This window comes from Pholis gunnellus (genome assembly GCF_910591455.1).
Source record: "Pholis gunnellus genome assembly, chromosome: 19".
Classification (NCBI taxonomy): domain Eukaryota; kingdom Metazoa; phylum Chordata; class Actinopteri; order Perciformes; family Pholidae; genus Pholis; species Pholis gunnellus.
In genome coordinates, this window is record NC_136546.1 from 4,079,831 (window position 1) to 4,103,135 (window position 23,305).

The following is a 23,305-nucleotide window of genomic DNA, read 5'->3' on the forward strand; positions in this document are numbered from 1 at the left end:
GAAGTAGAGGGATCTCAAACATGTATTTTGTGCAGTTTAACACAGTTACAATGCCATAAATCATAAAAAAGAAAAAACCCGAAACCCTATTTAGGCAATGGAGCTGCTTCCTGCTGTTGACCGCAAAAGAGTTTGAACCCGGAATGAATAATGACAATAATCAATCATACATGCATGCCAGTACAGTCAGTCAAGTAATTAGTGTAAATGCATGCTTTTATTGTGAAGGCAGAGTCCCGCCTGTTCTGACTCATGTCACTAAACATCAGAAGAGTTGAGAAATAGAGTGTGTGTGTGTGTGGGGGGGGGGGGGGGGCAGCAGTCTCCTCTGTCTCTCTTCAGTCCACTGCAGTCATTGTTTTCTTGCCCGCTGTGGCAAAGAGGACTGCTGACTGGCCCTGATGATGTCATCTCCCTCAGCACCACACACACACACACTTCAAGAAGAGGAGGCTGTTTTGTAGAGTTTAATTAAAGAGGAGGGCCGGTTGCTGCTGGATTATCGTCTCCCCCTCAGTGGGTCTCCGTGCTTAAAGACACTGTTGATATAAGCGGAGAACGTCTCTGATTAAATACGGGTTACGCTGCAATATTTCTCTGTTTATCTACGGCTCTGTGGTGTTTGATCCGTGCACTTAAGAGTGAAGTAAAGAAAGTAAACAGTGCCAAAAGCCATAAATCCAGCCCGCTCTCTGGCATGATGTCATTGTTCGGATTCTTTCTCCTCCATTGGTTTACAGAATGCCGTCTTATCTCGTGTTGTGTGGCATTTGAACCAACCGCTCCCTGCGGTGACTCAACCTGAAATGGCATCAGGCCTCGGGGGGGGGGGGCGTTCCTAACTTTCCTTGAGGTATTTACCTCTCCATGAGGGTGTAACCCCAGGCGACACTGACCAGCCGCGGCCCCTTTCTGTGTGTTGGACGTTACAAAGCCGAGTTGAAAACTTGGACAGTGACTGTGGCTAAATGGAGCGTGCCCAGTAGCAAGCTTTGGCACAAATCAAGCCCTTATGCGTTTCTAATGGACATCACGATGGAAATATCTGATGACTGAGTGCTCCCTCCCTCCCTCTCTCCTTCTGTCTCCTCTTCTCCCCCTCTCCCTCCTCTCCTCCCTCGCATCGTCTGTGCTGCTAAAAAGAGGCAGGAGCTTATTACAGGTGCTTTCCCCCCCTTACCGCCTCCTCCCCCTCGTTTCCTCTCCGTCTAATTGATTGTAATAGCTCTGGATGTGTGCACAGCGCTCAGACAGCTTTGACTGCGCGCTTTAAGCTGAAGTGTGACAAACCGCTCTCGTCGTGGACCTTTCATCCGTCACGGGCCCGTTTCCCTTGGGGGGGGGGGGGGGGGCTCGTTTCCTCTCCCAGCTTTTTAAAAAGCCATTTTGATAGTTCTGCCCATTAGTGTGGCAGCTCCACTTTAGGACCACACCAGACATTGAACTGGATATGAATACGGCTGGGGAATATATCGTTATTTTATCAATATTATGATGATGAAGTTGTCTTCTCCTGGTTTTAAAGGCTGCGTTACAGTAAAGTGATGTCATTTGTCTGAACTTGCCAGACTGTTATAGCTGTTCTGTTATTTGCCTTTACCCACTTAGCCATGATATCCACATTACTGATGATTATTTGTTAAAAACGTCTTTGGATAAATACTCAAAATATGTCCATTCCTAGATATAATCATATATCATCATTTATTTCTGAGTATGTAGACTATTGACAATTAGGCTACTGCAAAAAAAAACACGTTTTTCTATTATTACTACGCTTAATGATCATTGAAGCAAAAAACAGACTTGTGTAGGTGAATATGTGTCAGTCAGCGATGTGTCAGTCGAAGGCTCGGTGTCGGCCGTGAGCGCCGGCGTGCACGTTAATGTGCCGAACAAATACACAAATACACACGTCTCCTCCAGCTCTTGTTGTTCCGACCTCCAGAGCTCGGTACAGCCTCCCCTCGCAGCCATGTCTGTGTGTGTCTGTGTGTGTGTGTGTGTGTGTGTGTCATCACCCTCTCCTAGCTTGCTGTGTTTTCGTGTGTCCTACCCTGAAAACACAGCACATGCTGATAGATATTGATATTGTGGCTGATTTCATGCCTGTCGAGCCAGCTGTCCAGTGGGAAAAGACAAAAACACAAGCCTTTATTTGCAACATGTGTAGTAATTACATCAAACCCTTGAATCAGTGTGTAGCCTTCAGGGTTGAAACACAACTTGAATACAAACCCTAGAAAAAAAGGCACGTGTTGAACAAGTTGATCCTTTGTCAGTGACAGCTGCAGAGGAAGCTTATGAGTGCCGTTGTGCATACAAACGTACGGAACTATCTAAAAAGATGTGTTGTAGTTAGTTTATACCCCATGATTTTGGGTGCAAACGATCATTAGCACGTTACAGGTGTGTTCTCAGCTTCAGCGCTGTGCCCACATTACATTTATGAGGCCGTAACTGCGTTTGCTCTTTGTGCATTTGATCTGCCCGGAGTTCTGGTTTTAATCAGCCTGGTCCCACGGTGCCAATACTGATGCTCGGGCAGTAGGGATGCAACGAACGACTATTTTGACAACCGGCGTAGTCTAAAGAGAGAGAAAGTCCACTACGGTAGGGAAGGAAGGGTCAAACAAACACAGGACTTTCACCGAGGGGACCGGCGTTCTTGTCCCCGTTGACACCGTGCAGGCGTCCGTGTCTCGTCAGGACACTTCAACATGCGGACAGGAGGAGCCAGGGATCAGGCCGCTCTCCTCCCTGAGCCACAGCCGGCCACCTGTATGCATGTGGAGATTGTAATCGTTATTGACCCTGACCACGTTAAAAGTGACCGCTTCACAACGTTAACCACGTGTTACGTTAACCACGTGTTACAACGTGAACCACACCCGTTTCACAACGTTTACCACGTGTTACAGTGTGAAATGTGACCGCTGCACGACGTTCACTACTTGATAACCGTGACCAGGTGTCGCATTAACCGTGAGCGTTTCACATCGTTAACAAGGCGTCACCCTGAAATTACAACCGCTTTACAACATTAACCAGGTGTTACAATGTTAGTCATGACTGTTTCACATCGTTAGGCAGGTTTTGCGTCATTAACCGCGACCGTTTCACCGTGTTCCACATTCACATCGTGTTGTTTTGACAAGGTTACAATTCAGCGACAGATGCTTCATAATTTACCTGATTTTCACAAACCTACCCAGCCCTAATTGGAAATCTGCCGACTAATTCAAATGACTTCTTGATAAAAGCAGAAGGTTGTTCTTGGATAACGGACCGCCACTGTCTGCCTCCATCACTTCAATAATGAATAGTGACATCTTCATGACATCTTCTGCCATTATGCTTAAAATGTGAACCTCTCCTTCTGACTTTTTTACATACACAACGAGGAGAAAGAGCTCTCAGGTTACCACAAGAGTTGGCATAGCAACCAATACAACCCAGCGAGGGTCGCGCTACAGTAAATCTCAGCTCAGTGGGAAAGGCTGAAAACACCAGATAAAAATAGCTCCTCACCATCTATAGATATCGGATGCTCTACTTTTGATGAGGCTTTCTTTCACATGTGCATATTGTCGGCAGCCTTTGACTCCATCTTTAGTCTCAGTGTGACTCGGCTGTGTTTCCAGTGCTCCGACTTCAATCTGCACAGTCTGTTTTAGCACAGAGCTGAAATGGAAAGCCTGAAAACGAACTCCAGCGTAGTCGCACGGATGCACCGCATTTAGACGGCGAGCGTAAAGCGGAGACTCCCTCTCCCGTCAGAGCTGAGCGCGTGTCAGGGAAACGCTCAGTTAATCCTCGTTGCGGTGTTGCCAAACATCGCTAATTCCGGCCGCTCGTTCCTTCCTCGCCACGTTTTCTTTCGAAGAGGGAGTGAGAGAGACAAGTAAGAGATGGGGAGAGCGCTCGGACAGTCGTGCAGATAAAAAAACGAGGAGCGAGGAGAGCCGGGAGCGAGGAAGGGAGGCAGCCGTGGGCAGATGAAAGAGGGAGAGATCAAGTGAAAGACAAAACGGGTACGAAAGGTGGATGTAGGGCAGGGAAACCACCAGGGAAGAGACAAAGGAAAGTGACAGAGAGTAATAGCAGAGACTTAGACCCTTCTGAGCTGAGCCGCGCCAGACTGCGTGATACCGCCGCAGTGATTTCCCCCCATAACAGCCTCCGCCACGGAAGCCCAGAAGAGCGCAAGAGTGGGCTGTGCGGGAGCAGGAGCCTGTTGCCTGGATACCCCTGCTGTCGCCACGGAGGCAACAAGCCAGGATTAAACTGTGTTTGTGTGTGTGTGTGTGTGTGTGTGTGTTTGCTGGTTGGTGCCACTGCCATGGGAAAACCACAGCTGGCTGACTGTCTGGATGGCTCTCTCACTCGCCGGCCGACTCGCTGACATCGCACATATGAATAAGGCAGGAATCACCCTGATCCGGGGGCTTTGAGGAGAAGAGGTGGGAGACCGGGAGTGGGACTGGGGGGGAGGGGAGGGGGACTCCCTGTTTTGGTAGAGACGGTGAGAAACCAGAGATCACCTCGGTCCTGCCGAGGGAAAAGGGAGGAAGCGAGGGGAGGCAAGACCGGAGAGGTTGAGGAAGGGGGAGGCCGGTGGGAGAGGGGGGTAGCTGGGGCCGGCCGGGTCAGCGCCAGCAGGAAGCGGCCGTGCGGAGACATGCAGATCCAGTCCTCTGGTCCACAGTCCAAAGCCTCCACCTTCATCCTCAGTCAGAGATGTGTGCCGGTCTCCAAAATGGAAATCCACCGGTACGTACCTGCTGTCCTCCGAGTGGGTTCTTCTTCTGTGTTTCCTCGTCAGCAAAGCTCTTGTTGTGCTCATTCCCTACAGCAGGGACCTTGTCAACAACTGTCGTTTATTGCTCATGTTTATTGATCAGAGAGTGGCCGAGGCCTCGTGGATGAGTAGTTTCGTTGAAGACACAAATGGAGGCAATCCCGAGCCTGTTGCTAACTGTACGGTAGAGCCCTCCACTCTGTTCATTTGTCAGCATACAGCATGTGGGTGTTTTTACGGACCAAACAGTTCTGGGGTCTCCCTGAGAGGAAATGCTTAATTGACGTAAGCTGTCCCGCGCCGCTCGCACACATCTCCTGTTGGGAGATCAGCGAGTTTCTACGTTCCAAATGCTCTCTCAGCTTTAAAAATACATATATGAATAAATAAGCAACTCTGTTACAATGCCACAATCATAAATAATTTCCATTTGCAATTTCACTTTTTCGGTTCAGTGGGTGTTATTGATGGTGCTGGGTTAACCTTATTGCTGACGTTTCTGGGTTGGGCTGCGTTCACAGGAGAGCAGGACAGTAAAGATGAGGTGAGGCTGGTGGAGGATAGTGGCAACAGTAACACCAGACGGAGTCTTCATCATCTGCTGCCCTCCGTGACGGAATTTACAACCGGATGTTACGAAGCTCCCTCACACAAGGAGAACGTTGTTTACATTTACAATAGAGTATTAAAAAAAACGTGCATTTTATTGCTATATACTTTACATTACTATAATAATTACATCATTGTTGTCCTGCCATTCTGTTGGACTGTTTTGTTTTGTCCTTTGTCGGTGTTATCCGTCTACCGTTTGCCTGATTCCATGTGAATGCAGCATTCGCCTTTTTTTGCTACTGGGTTTAGCTCGCTCCTGTTACAAGTTGTTTGTGTTGTCAGTCGCTTACAAGGCTAACAGGTTGTTTTTAAATGGCGGTTGCAGATGCTGCTCATGTGTTCGTCCAATCACCGTTCACTTACGTCACTCGTGGTTCCTCTTGTGCTTGGAGAGTACCAACTCTGAAATGGGAGCTAAAAAAGTCCCTCAGAACGGTGCTCTCTAAAAACTACAATCTAGTTCTTGAATGGACACAATAAGAATGGGGGTTCTATGAAAGGGTTCCCCCGGATCGATAACCTGATTACACCTTGTTGTGGCCTGCTTTTTGTGCTTAATTACTTCTTTATGCAGGACTCCGCTTCTCCACGCCAAACAGTCCAATCACAACTCTGCAGTCGCCGATTCCAATCGCCTTCATTGGGTTGATTTATTCACACTTTCAAAGACTGTACCGATGCCCCGCTCCACATAGCTGTCCTCCATGTTTGCTGAAAGACAAAAGGTGGTGACTCAGCCCCCCCCCTCCTTCTATTACAGTTGATCATCTTCAGATTAATCCCAATAGATCCCAAAAATATATTTCTCAGAATCTTCAACTTATAAGTCTAAAGAAAAGATTCACATAAGCTAAATACATTTGCAAATTGAAAGAATATAAGTTGTAATTAACACAAACAAAATGTCTAACGCTCCAGCCCCAAAGCAAGTCCTATCTACCTGCTCTGCCCGTCCTCTACAGCGTAGCATGGAAACAAGCTCAACTGTAACTGTTGATTTTATACTCGAGCTGATCCTTTGCTGCAGACCATTTTGCTTCGTCTTTTAAGGAGTATTATTCCAGAAAGATGAGGACTTAATCGCTTCCACCCCAGAGGGACTTTTAATTTACATGACATACAAAGAAGAAAAGAATTGTAACGTTGATATAATCTTGGATTTATAATCCTGTTTCCAAGCTTTAAAAAGTGACAATACCACCACAGACTTTTAAATCTGTCCTAACCAGATAATGACTGTTCTAGCCACATGATTAATAGTCACAGAGTGTTTTATTTAAAACCTACTCTTAAAATGTTATCTGTTATCATGCAGAAGCTCTAGCTTGGTCTTTTGGCGGCGTCTGTGAGAGAAGGATTTCCCTTCTCATGCCTGTGTGCCTCGTCTCCCCGAGGGCTTGTTTGGGATATAGCTAACTGCATCGCTTCTTCCACCTTTTAGCGGCGGATAACGAGCAAGAAGACGCCGCTTAATTATTGATGCTATTTTGTCAGAAAACATATTTTTTAGGCTCAGCGGGCCAAATGTTACGTTGACTCTGAGGAAGTATTCCCTGTTTAAAGGGCGGCTGGTTGTGAGTGTGAATAAGAAGACCGAATACATCTCATTGTGTCTGAATGAGACACGCAAGTCTTGTATTTTTCAGGAAATGTCATGTTTCACCAGTCGCCCTCTATTCCTTGGACATGGGGAACTTAGCTAGTTATTCCAGTCTGTCTGTCTTTCTGTGTGAACAACACATTCTGTCAGTCTGTGTGTGTTCACGGTCTCGTACTTATTACATAATGAGGACCACGTAAAACTGTTTCTAACCAGAGTGACGACAGATTTGGAAAGCTGACGACCCTTCTTCAAAGGCCTGTTTGAGGGTTGAGACTTGGTTTTAAGGTTGAGGTTAGATATAGGTTTATGTTTGGGGTTAGGCATTTAGTTGTGATGGTTGAGGTTTGAGTAAGGGGCTGGGAAATGCAGTATGTAAACGAGGGTCCTCACAAAGATAGAAGTACAGGAATGTGTGTGAGTGTGTGTGTCATGCCTTGGGGTGTGAAGTGGAGGCATCCACATCAACAACAGCTCCACAAACACTATAGCGTTATGTAATGGTGTAATGTGTTTGATTGTTTACATGGAAACACAAGCAGCACAGACTACATTTGAGTCATTCGCGCTCAAGATGTTCATTTATTTGTTTAGTGATTAAAAACAATGTTTGTGTCGGTATGTAAACTGTTTAAAAAAATACAATATAAAAGAAAGCAAAACCTGAGGACATGGAACAACGAAAACAGGAACACACCAAAAATTAACCTTTATTCTATGGGGTCAGATCAATAATTACAAATGCACACAGAAAGATTCACAAATGTGCACAGAACAATTCACAAATACATTTCAATGCACAAATAAATAAATTACGATTTATATAAATGTAAAAAAAAAATCACAAATATATTTCTGCATTTGTATGTATTTGTTTGTGGATCTGTATGTATTTGTTTGTGGATTTGTATGTATTTATTTGTGGATCGCACTGCATTTATTTGCAAATCGCTTCACATTCATTTGTGGATTTATGAGACTGTCCTGCCGTCGCTGGATTCACAAATGCGTTTTTTTCAACATAGACCTATCTGTAGCCAATCAGATGTCAGCCTCATTTTCAACCAATCACATGAGCGCAGCTCCCCCCTCCCCTCCCCTCCCCACGAGACTGTCAAGCTTTGTTGAATCAGGAAATAAATATTGTAGCCGTCTGTGTTCACCCAGAGCTCTACGATACCTCATATCAGTAGAGACCGGACCAAAGTATGTGTGTGTAAACCATATGGTACAAACAATGAGGCCACGAGGCTGCCAGCGTAATGCTGCGTTCACACCAAACACGATTCGCGCCGCCGGTCTCGCCGGGGGACTATTTGTGTTCATTCGCGTGAATCGCGCTGGACGCGGCGGTGAGGGAGCGCGGCTTATCGCCCTGATAGCCGTTCAACTGTCCGCCGTCAACTGTGAAAAAATAACCTCTATTTCTGCTTAGTATGTGTTGTGGAAGTCCCAGATATCACGGGGAACCAAACACCGTCATGTCTGGTTCATAGCATAGTCCGGAGGAGCTCCGTGGAGCTCCGTGGATTTCATCGAACTGTATTCACTGTGTCTAGCAAGCCACACGTCGGCTGTTTACCACAGCTGTATGAACACAACATAAACTGATTTGGCTATGATTTAACGGCAATAAACCAACAAAAAGGAACTCCGAAATAACATTTATACACATAGTTTGGTCCGGTCTCTACTGATATGAGGTATCGTAGAGCTCTGGGTGAACATAGACGGCTACAATATTTATTTCCTGATTCAACAAAGCTGCCAGTCTCGTGGGGAGGGGAGGGGGGAGCTGCGCTCATGTGATTGGTTGAAAATGAGGCTGACATCTGATTGGCTACAGATAGGTCTATTTTGAAAAAAACGCATTTGTGAATCCAGCGACGGCAGGACAGTCTCATAAATCCACAAATAAATGTGAAGCGATTTGCAAATAAATGCAGTGCGATCCACAAATAAATACATACAAATCCACAAACAAATACATACAAATGCAGAAATATATTTGTGATTTTTTTTTTACATTTATATAAATCGTAATTTATTTATTTGTGCATTGGAATGTATTTGTGAATTGTTCTGCGTGCATTTGTAAATTGAATATTTGTAAATCCTTCTGTGTACATTTGTAAATCGAATATATTTGTGAATTGTTCTGTGCGCATTTGTGAATCTTTCTGTTTGCATTTGTGAGTCTTTCTGTGTGCATTTGTGAGTCTTTCTGTTTGCATTTGTGAGTCTTTCTGTTTGCATTTGCAATTATTGAGACTGATCTGACCCCATATTATTCTACTGTAGAAAAACTGTATGCTGCTCTCTGAAATACAAAACCATTAAAAGTCACTGTAATCCTTGGAAATCATTTTATACAGCTTATAATGTTCATCATTATAGCTTGCTTGCACACATCACTGCTTGTTTTTGAGTTTGAACGGCGTGTTTGATGGTGCTTCCTGCACCTTTCTAGTTAACGAAAGGGTAACTGTGTCATGACCCCAATGATGTGGGCTTAATGAAAGGCTTGATAATCCCAATATTATTGAATTGAACTATTGATCAGCCATAGTATTGTTTATGCTTTTTTGAATTCTGCCCTCACATAAGAGGAAAATAGTTTTCACAGTTGAAATGTTGAAATGTGTATTTTAGTGTCCCGGTAAGCCATGACAGAGCGACAGTGAGGCAGCATGCACAATACCAGGACCCAGAATAAGAAGCACATGATGGAATACATTCATTTTATTATTTACACCTGTGAGATGTGGAAATGTATCGAGAAGGGCCTACTCTCTGTGACTTCAGGTGACATACAGCAGCTCCTTTTGCCCACTGTATTCCAACGTTCCCCACACGAAGGTTCCCACAGGTCGCCCACAAGGGACAAACGTCCCATTCACGGGTGAATCATTTGGCAACTCGACAGAATTTCACAGGTATTTAATGAACCGCGAAAGGCATTTGGCCTCAATCCACTGTTGTGTTCGCGCTGCTGTTAAAACAAGCCGACGCAGTCGCTCACCTGAAGGCTTCACTTGTTGGTTTCCATGGTTACATACCAGGAGTGCTGCTCGGTCCGGTCCAGACCTGCTCTGCTGGTCAATGTGTTCCCTGTCCCCGTGTGAATCGCGACGCCATTGGAGTCCCGTAAAAATGTGCCAGGCTCCCGGTTAATACCCTGGAAACACCCTGCGACACACTACTCTCTGTGTGGGTGACGTGCTGACACGCACCCCTTCGCACGGACGCCGTCCCTGGAGGAACCGGCGTCTGGAGTCTGTTGTGGTTAAGGCATTAGGAGCGGATGCTTGCAGACCCGATGTGTTTTCAGTTTGTTTGTGCCAGTGCTTAAGCCCCTTTGCCACTGGATACCCACGAACATCTGGCTTTTGTCTTCAGTGGGAGAGGTTACAATCGGCATTCACTCCAAGGACAAATGACTCAGCAGTCACGAGCATTTCTCCAGACATGACACGCTGCCTTTCTCCACTTTTCCAGGCACAAAGTAAATATATAAGAAGTCAACAGGGTTTTAATTTATTAACATACAAAACATACAGGTAATATGCTCTCCAGTCAGGCATTTTAACTCGCTGATCATCCAAACTAATGTTGTGGTGAAAAGGTATCAGGTGTAGTCTCACCTTTCTCCCTCCTCCTCCACACATTTACCTGCTCCCCTCTTTTCTCTCACTTTTAAGATAGTGGCCAAAGAGTTGCTGCCTTTCTACTCGTATTGACTTCTCCTCGCTCCCTCTCCCTCTCACCAATAGGTCAGCAGTAAAAGCCAAACGTGTCCTGCATCTATTCTTTGGATTGTTCGTGAGCCGTTTGACAAAGTGTGCCATTTCATATTCAGTCAAAAGGTCAGACGGGATTGTTGAGGGAGGGGGGGGGTCGGGGTCCACAAACCTGCTCTCTGGGGGGTTGATCACGATGCTACTGGTTGCCATGGCGCTGAATAGGGCAGAGTCATTAAAGGCAATGAGAGGAAAGGAAGCCACCTGTGGATCCTTCCTCTGGGGCTCTGCCTCTTTGCTCAGCTAATGGTTTCTGTAAGTGAGTTGCTGGAAGCCTAATTGAATCCAAGAGGATTGTGTGTGTGTGTGTGTGTGTGTCGGGGGCCCAACTAGACCTCAAACGAGTGCGGCGCTTGAACGGGCCAGTTGATGGTCCAGGTAATCACCGGGCAATAATGTTTCACACCGTAATGACCTGCATTAGCTGACTGGGAAATAATTAGGGAAGAACAAAAGCGCCGCTACCGCAATGGAGGATGAGTGTAAGATGTTGCTGGTGGTAGGGTGGTGGGGTGGTGGGGTGGTGGGGGTGCATCGGATCACACTGTTCAGTTCGGTTCACGGTTCTTGAGTCACGGTTCGGATAATGTTTCGGATCAACAAAGAAAAGGGGAGGAGACAAATATAACTTTGCTTTCCATTTATCAATTAAAGAACTTCAAGAACACTTAAAGCAAAGAACTTTGGGCTATAGTCTTACATGAAAACAACAATATTGAAGATGTCCAATTTGAAATAAATTGAAATAAACAAATACAAATAAAACATTCAAGAATACTCAATTCTGTTAAGTTTAAGTGCAACATGAGGTATGTTGATGCCCTCGTCCTTTGATCAATATTGACAGAAAGAAACAGCCAGAGTCTACAGCATCAAAAAACAGTCTCTGTCTACTTCCTGTCAGGTTATGTCATTCAAATACACAATCATGTTTACCATTACTGTGAAATGGTCTACAACTTTACATTTGTTTTCAAGAAGATGAGAATATCTCCATTGTCTGGGGAGAGGGTCGGCCTTTCTGTGGTGACTGGGATATTACTATTGGGCCTGTCTAGCTTCACTCTGCTGCTTCTGTCAGCACCTGCACCAGGTGTGTCTGTGTGACTCTCAGAGGGGGCGTGTCTGCAGCACCTGTCTGTGACTCTCAGAGGGGGCGTGTCTACAGCACCTGTCTGTGACTCTCAGAGGGGGCGTGTCTACAGCACCTGACTGTGTGACTCTCAGAGGGGGCGTGTCTACAGCACCTGTCTGTGACTCTCAGAGGGGGCGTGTCTGCAGCACCTGTCTGTGTGACTCTCAGAGGGGGCGTGTCTACAGCACCTGTCTATGTGACTCTCAGAGGGGGCGTGTCTGCAGCACCTGTCTGTGTGACTCTCAGAGGGGGCGTGTCTGCAGCACCTGTCTGTGTGACTCTCTCAGAGGGGGCGTGTCTGCAGCACCTATCTGTGTGACTCTCTCAGAGGGGGCGTGTCTGCAGCACCTATCTGTGTGACTCTCTCAGAGGGGGCGTGTCTACAGCACCTGTCTGTGTGACTCAGAGGGGGCGTGTCTGCAGCACCTGTCTGTGTGACTCTCAGAGGGGGCGTGTCTACAGCACCAGGGTATGAATCTCCCACTCCTCCGTGATGAAGTGAGCGGTCACAGTCACGTAGCTCTCCGTTGCCCTGGAGGTCCACCCGTCTGTAGTGATGGCAACAGAGGATGCCTTAGATAATTCGTCACAGATCGATCCGTGATCCATTACAATAATAGCTACATGCGTGCATGAATCCAGCTAGAGTAATAAAACCTTAAGCCAAACTGTTTCCATGTCTATGTTTCGCAGGCAACAGCAGAGCGATGGAGTAAGCACGGCGGTGAGAAAAACTAGAGCGCTGAACAAGCTGTAAAGGCGCATTGCTGGCAGCCCATGCTGTGCTTTTAAGTGTTAAATTCCCCTACCCATCAGTCCCTGCTGGCGTTGATGTCGGAAAACTACAGCAACACAGAAATCTGTGTCTATGCAGATACCTGCGTATGATTACATTTCAGTTGCAGATCAGACTCTAAATAGGCCATTTTGTCCCTTGATCTACAGTTTTGATATGTTACCTTGTCCCCGTGTTCAACCTCACATACGGCTGATATACTGTTAGCTACTCAAAACTGGATAGTTTCACAATGAGCATGATGCTCTCTGTCTCATGCTGTTGCCCACCGTCCAACTGGCTTTGAAGGGCAACTTAAGCGTTTTTCAACCTGGAACCTATTTCCCCATGGGGACAACAATGTTTGTCCAAGGGTGAAACAGAGAACAGAGAAACAGAACAATTACAAGAATTGCTCCTATTAGTCACTACGACACAGAAACACGGGGGATAGGGTTCAGGTTGAGAAGTTACCCGTTAGCATGCGTTTGACTGCACATATGCAGGTACAATGTGCTGAGGTCATCATGTCCATATATCTTCCGATAAGTCGATAACATCAAAATGATTGCGATCATGTCTATCAAACGTAATGAGGTCATGTCCTTAAATCCTAGGGAAAGTTGACAACCTAATCACGATCAAGGTTATGTCTATACATCTTACGATAAGTCGGTATTTTAAAACTTAAAGGGGCCATCTCCATATTTCTCACGATAAGTCGATAACTTGAAAATGATCACGTATATCGTACAGTAAGTCAAGAATGTAAATATTATAAAAGTTAGTCTGTATTTCATACAAGTCAATACTATAAAAATAAGTTAACGTAAAAATGATCGGGCTCATGTCTACATATCGTACGATAGGCCGATAACGTAAAATGATCAAGTTTATGTCTATATATCTTACGATAAATCAACAACGTAATTATCGTGACAGGCTAAGTATTTGACTAATTAGGTTAGTCAAAAACAATCAGTTATTTTGCCAATAACAGATTCTCATAATGTTATGTAATACTTCACATTTCAAGTTGCGGTTTGGAGTTTAATTATATTAACAATCATAGATGATTTAATCCATATCACCCACCTTAGGAGGGAAACGTTGTACTGTAGGTACAGTGAAGATGGGGCTGATAATTATATTGACATACATAAACACCCTGTGACGCTCTTATCACTTTGTTTCCCTTCTTTTCTCCTGGTTCCGATGTGTAACGTGCCGCAGCAGGTCGTCGTGTTAGTCACAGTGAACTCCTGTAAGACTGTGACTGATGAAGCACTGCGCCATGTATCAACGACAAGTGTTCGTCCTTATTGAATCCTGCCCAAGTGATCGGGCCACACCGTGACCTCCGCTCACAGAAACACAGCCGTGAATCATCGTCAGCGGATGGCTGGAGGGCCCGTGTGTCTACCTGCCACACACATGCACTCTCACACACACACACACACACACACACACACACACACACACACTCCATCACTGTGGGATGTGCCGAGTTATATATAGCCACTAGTGGCGATGGCTTCTTTGTCACACTTCAGGTGTTTTGTGCTGCGATCCTGCCACCACGCTGGTCCTCTCCAGCTCCGTCTCTTTCTCTCCCTCCATCTGGTGGAGAGGATGACTCACACCCGTCAGCCGAGGGTATTTTCTCACGGCTCCACCATATCGTGTGTGTGTGTGTGTGTGTGTGTGTGTGTGTGTGTGTGTGTGTCAGCAAATTAGAGAGCAGGTAACCTCCACGCAGACAAACAGCTGTTCATGTGTGTGCACACCTGTACACATCTGCTCCTCTCTTTCTCCCACATTGTCTCTCACTCTCTCTCTCTCTCTGTCTTCTCAGCAGTGCACAAACCTCCCGCCCATGTACGGCAGGGTTACTAGGGTGAGGGCTCGGTTTGCAGGTCCTATAGAAAGGCAGCAGGGTCTGGGGAGAAAGAAGGGAGGCGATGGGGGGTCCAGCGTACGAGTGTCTGTCCATCACCACCTCACACCCGTTGACGGGTGACAAATCAAAAAAGGAAGATAGAAACGTATACCCTCCTGGTCTGATTGGGGTCCACTTCTTTGAGGATGATGTTTGGCAAACATAACGCTATCGTGGTTAACGCGTTCGTCTGTAGTTGCCCGCGCTGTGATAGGACTCCACACAGCTGGGGAAATGGATCGTGGTGAGCGGAGCTAGCGTTAGCTTACATTAGAGCAGATCAACACTCCTTACACTCAAACAAAACCTTTGGGTCTGGTAACTTCAACTTCAGCTTAATTGAAAAAAAGAATGAACCGATAAGTTGTCGATAGCTCAGCTGTTTTACCCCCCGAGGAGACGATGACTGCTTTAATAATGTTTTTTTAACTTTGTGCAGGGATTGAAAACGGTTAAATGAAATAACTACCTGAAACCATTTCAAATCCTCTGCCGGTCCCTTGAGCCCACGTTGGAATCCAGCATCCTAGTTCAATACTGGCACAAAACCTGCAGTTATTGCTGGGACGGGGACTTTCTCTCGTCCGTAAGGGCCTCTGCTGTTCCCCCTCCGCACTGATCACTACCATATGGGCTGGAAGTGCTCCGCATACTGCGCACCGCACCATGAGTGATCGCTGATTAATGAGAGGGAGGGAAAAAGACTGAGAGGCAGAGGAAGAGACAGATGAAGGGGAAGAAAAATGTTTGGAGGAGGGCGAGGCGGTGAGGCAGAGAGTTCTAAATTGAGTGGAGGAAGAAAAAAGAAGATGAAATTTGAAGACAGGGAAAAGGAAAGAGGAAGGATGGAGATGCGGCCGGGATGCTCTCCAGAGCCCCCTCCATCCTTCCTTCCTTCCGTCCAGGCCCAGCTGCACTCCTCCTCGAACAAACCCTCGGGTCATCCCTCAGTCCCAGTATACCTCTCCTCCACCCCTCCACCCCCCCTGGATTCCACGCTCCACAACATTTATCTGGTTCTGCTCTCATGTTTTGTTTCAGCTTCACAGGATTTATCATCATCCCCCGCTTTTGGAAAAACAGCTGACTCTGGCCTTTCCAGAGCAGAGCGCCGCTTTATTTGTCGGGATGGTTTCCAGCCAAGAAGGGCAAACGATTCGATTTAGAGAGAGAGAGAGAGAAGAAGAAGTCAGAGAAAAGAAATACCACGGCAATGAGTCAGTTGCATATGAATCTATTCTAATCACAGTCAAAAGTCAAAAGTGTGTGGCGGTGTGTCTGTCTAAAGGGAAACGAATGGTCCCGTAGTAGAATTCAGCTGATTGAGAGTCTGAGCAGCTCTCTGTGGTTTCAGAGGGAATGTACACCAGGCCAAGAAAACACCCCTGAGACTATCATGAAATCACCCTCAATAACAAACATCATCATCACAAATACAATATAACAGTCAGAAATCATAGTGACAAAAATGTCATTTAAAAAAATCAGTAATCTATTATCGTCGGTAGTATGAGCACAGAAAAAAATGGAGAAGACTAGAATAAATATCATATGCTATTATAGAGATGAATAATATATGTATAATGTATCTATATAATAACATATTATTCGACTAGAATAAAAATACCATATGCTATTGTACAGATAAATAATTGTATTTATTTATATCATAGCATATTATATTAATTCTAGTCTTCTCCATTTTTTTTCTGTGCACAAAAGACAGGAAAAGAAACAATAATAATATATATTAAATATTAGAAGTATGTATGTATGTGGAATTTAATTGGAAATATTGGTTCATGCTCATGTGTTCATACTAGGAAGTCGATTAAACACCACTGAGTTACAGTCAACTTGTTCCCCATTTAGGTCTATGGGGAACATACCCCTACGCTGGTTAGCCGACACCGTGTTGCAATGGTTACCACAGTAGGATCTGCTCCGTGTCAATATGTAACACACTGTGATCGTCCACAAACTCCCCACTCATTTCCTGGGCTCATCAGAAACAGCGGATGAGATTTCAGTCCCCCCGTTTTCTGCTTTGTTTCTATTTTTAGAAGGTTGGCTTGTTATGTAACTGTGGGCCCCATCAGCAGCGAAATGATCACAATTTCCACCCGCAGTGGTGATGCAGCGAGTCAGTACAATCAGGGAACGTAGCGAAGGGAGTCCCGTTTCTCTGTTATTTATCTCGTGGTCACAAATAAGAAGGGAATCCAAACTTTGTCGTGGCGCCACAGGACCCAAAACACACGAATCCAACAGCCGAGCACCATCTGACATACGGTGTCAACATCTTTCTGCCGTTGGCCTCCTTCGCCCGGTTTATCTCTCTCTGCCTCCTCTCCCCCACACACCCACACCCTGACACCGCCAGGATGTGACATCACGGCGCCCCCCCCCCCCCGGAGTTGTTCTGTTCCTCTTTGAAGTCGGAGCCGCTCTGAACTCTGAATCCTCATTAACATTAATGAAGGAGATGGAAATATTCTCATCTCATATCCCATTCTCCGTCGCTATTCTCAGATCTGCAGATATCTTTCACATCTGTCTGTGTCGTTCTGCTCCATTAGAGACCTTTTAACACGTATTTCTAGAACTGGACGAGGAGCCGAGAGGTATCTGAACAGGATCGCTCTGCTGTATCTGTGAAGCTTGAAAATACAGCTTAAAAGCGTGACGTTGGTAGATTTAGTCTGTGTTGTATTAAAGGTGCTTAGTTTTAAAGTCAGAGCATTATCTATTATCTCTGTAAAGATGGATTAGTAATGTCTTGCTGATCAGAGAATGAAGTCACTCTCCTTCTGTGTGTGTGTGTGTGTGTGTGTGTGTGTGTGTGTGTTGTAATCCAGGCTTCTCTGTGCTTTGTTTACATAGCATGCATGCTAGTCCCAGTTAGCATGCGCAGCGACGTGGAAGCGTTCCCCCTCAAGTGAACACCGTTAGCTCTGTCAGCACCGATGCAGCTGTTTGCACTGTTCCACTGTTAGCAGCGTTAGCTGCTAGCCACAAGCTACCTCTCTCACAGCCTTCGGCGGTTGCGTGGCCTGTTGTGCCGGTAGTTTTATTCATAATTTGTTGTGTTTTCTCCCCACCCACTTTCCGCTAAGACCCGCCCTTCTCTCCCTTCGATTGGGTAGTACTCGTTGCCTTCTTCTCAGAATTTGGTAAGTTTGTCCAGCTGATGGAAAGCATTGGTTGAAGGTTGGGTTAATGATTTCTGAGGTTTTCACAAGGAGGGAAGCCCTCTTGTAGAGTGCTTTCATATCTAATTACAATGTAGAAGGGTTAGGGTGATCAGAAATGGTTTTTTTTAATGTTGCTTTGCACGTTGCCCATATGGACGGAATAAATTAACAGATCTATTGGAGATTTAGATATTGCCAATTTGTGGTTGGATACACAGCCCAGAAATGCACCTTATTTCCGAGCTGTATGCAGCTGTCAGCGAGGCCAGAACTAAAGAAAAGCCTTTATTTGGGCGAAACACCGGGAAGCCCAGTTTAAAGTGTAGATGTAGAAGTGGCACTTTGTGCAGACGCGCTGATAGCGAGCAGCGCTGTTGTCTCCGTGGAGAGAGCGGCTGACGTGTTCGGTGGAAGAGTGAACAAGCAGGAGAGGAGGGTCAACAGGACTAGATTACGCCGGTGTTCTGACATCACATCCCAGACGCAGCAGCACGTAACGCACACCAATCACAGCGGGGAACGTCAATGACGCTGCCATTAACGTCAGTGGAAGATAATTGTAGACTTTCTTTCCCCTGTAATGTGTTCGGTGGGCATTCTTCCTTCTCAAAACACTTCGGGGTGGTTCCTGTTGGCTTTCAGCTCGCAGCGGTTCTAAAGAAGTGGAGCACCGGGGCCTCTTATAATCACACCACAGTACAATTCACCACACAAGAATGCACCATTGTGCATATCGTGCACTGATTTGTTTGGTTTGTGATTTTACTCCGCGGTGAAGAGAACGCGCCGTCATCCCGTCTGACCACAGTCAACAAAACACGCAGCAATGCGATCGTTAATTTAAATTTTTTTTCTTAAATTTTACCGCTCGCATGGGATTGTTTAAAGCGCCTTTTCTGATTGGCTGCGTGCAATCAAGAGAGCCACGCAGACCCCAACCGGGCTGTAGAGGAGGAGTAAAAATCCTACAGATTAAATCCCTCCTTTAGAGAATTAAGAAGTGTTTTCCTTCTGCCTATAGGCTCACACATAGGTCAGTGTCTCTGGTGAACAAGGGCTAAACAGCCAGCCTGGCTCTGTCCACACCAGCACCTTTAAAGCTCCAGGAAGTCACTGCCCCCGGGTCAAGAAGTAGTCCCGCAAACTCAACTGCCACGTCAGGCTCAGAGATGACTTTTTAAATATCAGCTTAGTCACAGAGCATGCATCAAACGGACATTACCACACAAGATTAATTTCCAGCGCCGGTGTGTTTCTGCTCACACCTAGCCAGTTGTTAGCTACAGGAGCGGAGGTGTCAATGCGGCCTGGAGGAGAGTTCAGCTTCTGTTGTCGTGACGTTTCACATAAGCAGAGGTGTGAACATCTGAGAACCGAATGTGTTTGTATGGATGCATTCCAACAGGTTCTCACTCATCAAGCGCTCGCCCAGTGTTCCCTACGCTTCAGACCCCCTCTAGCGTCAGTTTGGGAGGTGTCAGGGACGGCGGGTCAGCTCTCGCTCTGTACGTGCATAGCGTCTTTTAGAAATATACTTCCAACGTAGGTGTACTTTTTTTATGGCTTACTTGGTTTAGGCAACAAAAATACTTGGTAAGGTTTAGGAAAAGATAGTGGTTTGTAGTTAGTACATTTGTTACATAAAATAAGTTCCCTTTACTAACGCCGCATACTTAGATTGTATAACAAAAGTAAGTCAAATTAAGCTGCCACCTCCAAGTCTGAAGCCAATCAAGTGAAGCCAATACAGGAGTGCCTTAAACTTGCATTCTCGCTAATGTCCACCAGGGGGCGACTCCTCTGGTTGTATAGAAGTCTATGAGAAAATGACTCTATTTCTCTCTTGATTTATTCCCTCAGTAAACATTGTAAACATGAGTTTATGGTCTCAATCTCTAGTTTCAAGTCTTCTTCAATACAGCATGATGTTCATTTAGTAAATGATGGTCCATTTAGAGTCAAACAGACCATAAAGCAGGGGATGCTTTAGTGCGGGGCTACACAGTGATGGACAGCTCTCTACCACGGTGTTGTCCGGTCTGGAAGCTGTCTGTCTTTTCTAACTTCAACCCTTTCACAGTGTGTTCTTAGTTAATGAATGTTAATTGCAGCCTTTTTGGTGGCCTATTGCCCAGCCCTAAGGGACTCGCACTCATTCAAAAAGGAATGGCCAGAATGGAAGCAACAGAAGCCTAGATATCTAGATTTGTATTCCTAAACCAGTGAGCCTACATTTCCCATGATGCCTGTCCGGTAAATGCCAAGGGCACATCATGAGGGTCATTTTCTCAGACTTGGAAAAACCTCCTGCAAAAGACACAAAGACAATGTAGAACGTTTGTGTTTTTTTCACAGGCTAAACTGTAAATGGACCTTTTATATTTATGAGTGCCCTTTTAATGAGCCATCATATGATTGACAGCCACAGTGTACTGAATGCAACAATGTGACACAATCTGAATACATGTAGAGAAAGTGAGAGGGGAGCGAGATGCAGAGTGTGTAAAAATGGAGGAAGACGAGCACGGATCGCTTGGGGAGAAGAGAAGTATCTGTTTCAAGGCTGGAAAATGCATGAAAAACGGAGGGGTCCGCAGTGACGCGAACAAACCGCATGAGGCTCCAACACGTGCGCGCACCGCAGACAGCCTGCTGCACGTGCACACACTGCTGCTTAACATGCAGTCCAGGGTTTGAAATACACTTCTGTAACAAGACCGCTATGTCTCTGTGTGCTTGTACCCAGGCACCCTTTGGTGTCTGTATAACGCGCGTCGAGCTCTCAGCCAACTGCAAGGTAAACGCGTCCTTTAGGTTAGTTTGGGATGGAAGGCCGGGTCAAACAAAGATAGGACTTTCACCCAGGAGACAGCCGTGCGTGTCCCGTGTGAAACCGAGTCAGCGTTGAGAAGTCACCCATGGGTTTGTGGAGTACAGTTCACCATCGTCCGTCGCTACGACCAAATGCTGAATAAGACGTTTTTTTTTCGATATTATATTGACATAAAACAAAACTATACATCATCTTTGATTTTTGGATACCATAATATGGCATACGTGTTGTCTTTTCCTGAGTTTTTTTATTGGCCTTAACCTACTTTGTCATTATATCCACATCACTGATATTATTGTGTAAAAGCACCAATGGTCGAGCCTACAATAATGCCGCAGTATCGATATCAAGGGTACATGATCAAAAATAATTGTGACATTTGATTTCCTCCATATTGCTCTCTCTCTCGTCGGCCACCGTAGCTCTCTAACCCGCCTGGCACAAGTAAAACGTTTCAGTTGGCTGCGATCTGCAACCGCCAAATCCCACGCACTGGCCCTTTAACACAGGCGCGCGGCTGCCCGGTGTCCTGCTCCCTTGGCGCCTCACTGAACTCATTTAAGATTGTGTTGTTTTTAGTTTTTCACATATATGAAATGCAGCCAGCCACCCATGAAGCAGATTTCATTAGTTTTGTGCTCACGGGCTGAAATCTGAATGAGCGCTCGTATGAACTCGTGTGCTGGTGATGGTCTGCAGACAGCATCTACAGCTAGAGGAGGTGTCTGCGAGGTGCCGCTGTCTCTCGTCTCGAAGTTGTTAATGTCATGAAGAAATGTGGATTCATCAGAATGTGTTGCGCTCTTCATTGAGCTCATCGATGCACTGTTGACATTTGCTTGCTAAATAGGAAAGGACGAACCAGACAGGCCAGCCGGCGCTCTGTAACCCTCGTACGGCGGTTACAGCTGATAACGCCATCCCAGCCGACGGCGGCGTAGCGGAGGACCGCCCTCCGGTTCCTCCTCGGCGTTAAACACCGTTTGCTCTTTGGGCACTTTCGCCATAGTTTGCACCGTTAGCCTCGATCCACCGGCTCGCTGTCAACACTTTGAGAGCCGTCGAGAGGGAACATCGAAGTGGTCCCGATCATGGATCTTGCACCTTTTTAAAGCTGAGGTTATAGACAGACATGTAGGTAGACGGGCAGGAAGCTCATTACAGTCCTGCTACCGCTACTGGATTTCTGTCTTTTCTTCGTCAGAGCAGTTGATTTATTGATTGCTGTCGGGATGTAAAGACAATTTCAACAAATATAACTAAAATGCCTCTAAAATGCAAAACCCACTCTAGCTTGTGTGAAACATTGTGAAATAATTATCTTTGTGTGTAGCAGGGTCAAACTGACCGGATGTTGCATCATCGTACCTGCAATCCCAGTTCAGCACATCCTTCAGGCTGCTGTGACTTTAACACATCTGTTTTAGTCTAAAAGGAGAAAAAAAACATTAAAAAAACAGGAGAAAGATGGTTAACAAGCTCCGTGGAGCCACACGGGTCGGAATCAGCCAACCATAGTACTCCGTGTTCTTTTTTTGGGGGGGTGTTTGACCATCAGGTTGCTTGATCGTTTCCTGTCTTTGTGTTCCTGCAGTGAACAGAGTATCTGCCAGGCGCGAGCCGCCGTCATGGTGTACGACGACGCCAACAAGAAGTGGGTCCCGGCCGGTGGTTCCACGGGCTTCAGCAGGGTCCACATCTACCACCACACGGGCAACAACGCCTTCCGCGTGGTGGGACGCAAGATCCAAGACCATCAGGTCAGTCCGACCGAACACGCACGGAACCCTCATTCAGTCAGCTGGGCCGATGCTTTTCTTTACAGTGGAAGAGCAAAGTCACATTGAATGTCAGCTGTTTTATATTGTTGTTGTTTTCTTATTTTCTGAAGGAAACAGTCCTCTTGGATGTTACTTATAGCAATCACAAATGTATCTATAGCCAAACCCACCACCACAAATAGAACTGCTGTCACTCTTCTAAAACGCAGATTAACACCACACACATAATGTTTTATATGTTTGGGACACACCTGTCACAGAGTGCACTATTACAGGATATGGTTACCAGATATGGTATATATATATATATATATATATATGGCTACAGCTACGTCGTCATGTATATATATATATATATATATATATACATGACGACGTAGCTGTAGCCATAGCATCCTGTGGTATTAATGTGCACACGTGCTACCAGCTATTTAGCAACAAATACAGACCCAGTACACTCTCATGGTAGACAGAGGCCTGTAAACTGTTCAAAGCTTGTTCATCTAATACCCCCGTAGTACAGTTTAAAAAGCCAAACACAAACTTTAGGAGCCAGTAGTATAAAAGTATATACTGTTCCAAGAATCTTTGTGTATTGCTTTTTTATCGCTTGCAAAATGATCTTTCCTATTACACTTAAGTTGACCTTCCACTGAAGCCCTCTTCAGATTGACGCTCTGCAGCTCCTCTAAATCCAGAGCCGCTGAGCACACACCAGCAACACACACGCAAGCTCATAAGAACACATGCGCATCCAGCAGAGTCCTGGTAGGCAGAGGGCACAGGGGAAACGAGCTCCCATCAGCTCACGGCGTGACGGCAAGCATAATCCTCC

At 45.8% G+C, this 23,305-nt stretch overlaps 1 protein-coding gene across 4 annotated transcripts in view; it reads left to right on the plus strand.

Moving 5' to 3' along the window:
- enah (ENAH actin regulator) overlaps positions 1 to 23,305 on the plus strand; it is a 107,227-nt gene that overhangs the window by 29,661 nt on the left and 54,261 nt on the right. For all 4 annotated transcript variants that reach the window (XM_079180094.1, XM_079180093.1, XM_079180096.1 and 1 more), the window contains exon 2: positions 22,284 to 22,449. In XM_079180094.1, coding sequence (XP_079036220.1) covers positions 22,284 to 22,449 — 166 coding nt within the window. The remainder of the gene's footprint in view (positions 1 to 22,283; positions 22,450 to 23,305) is intronic.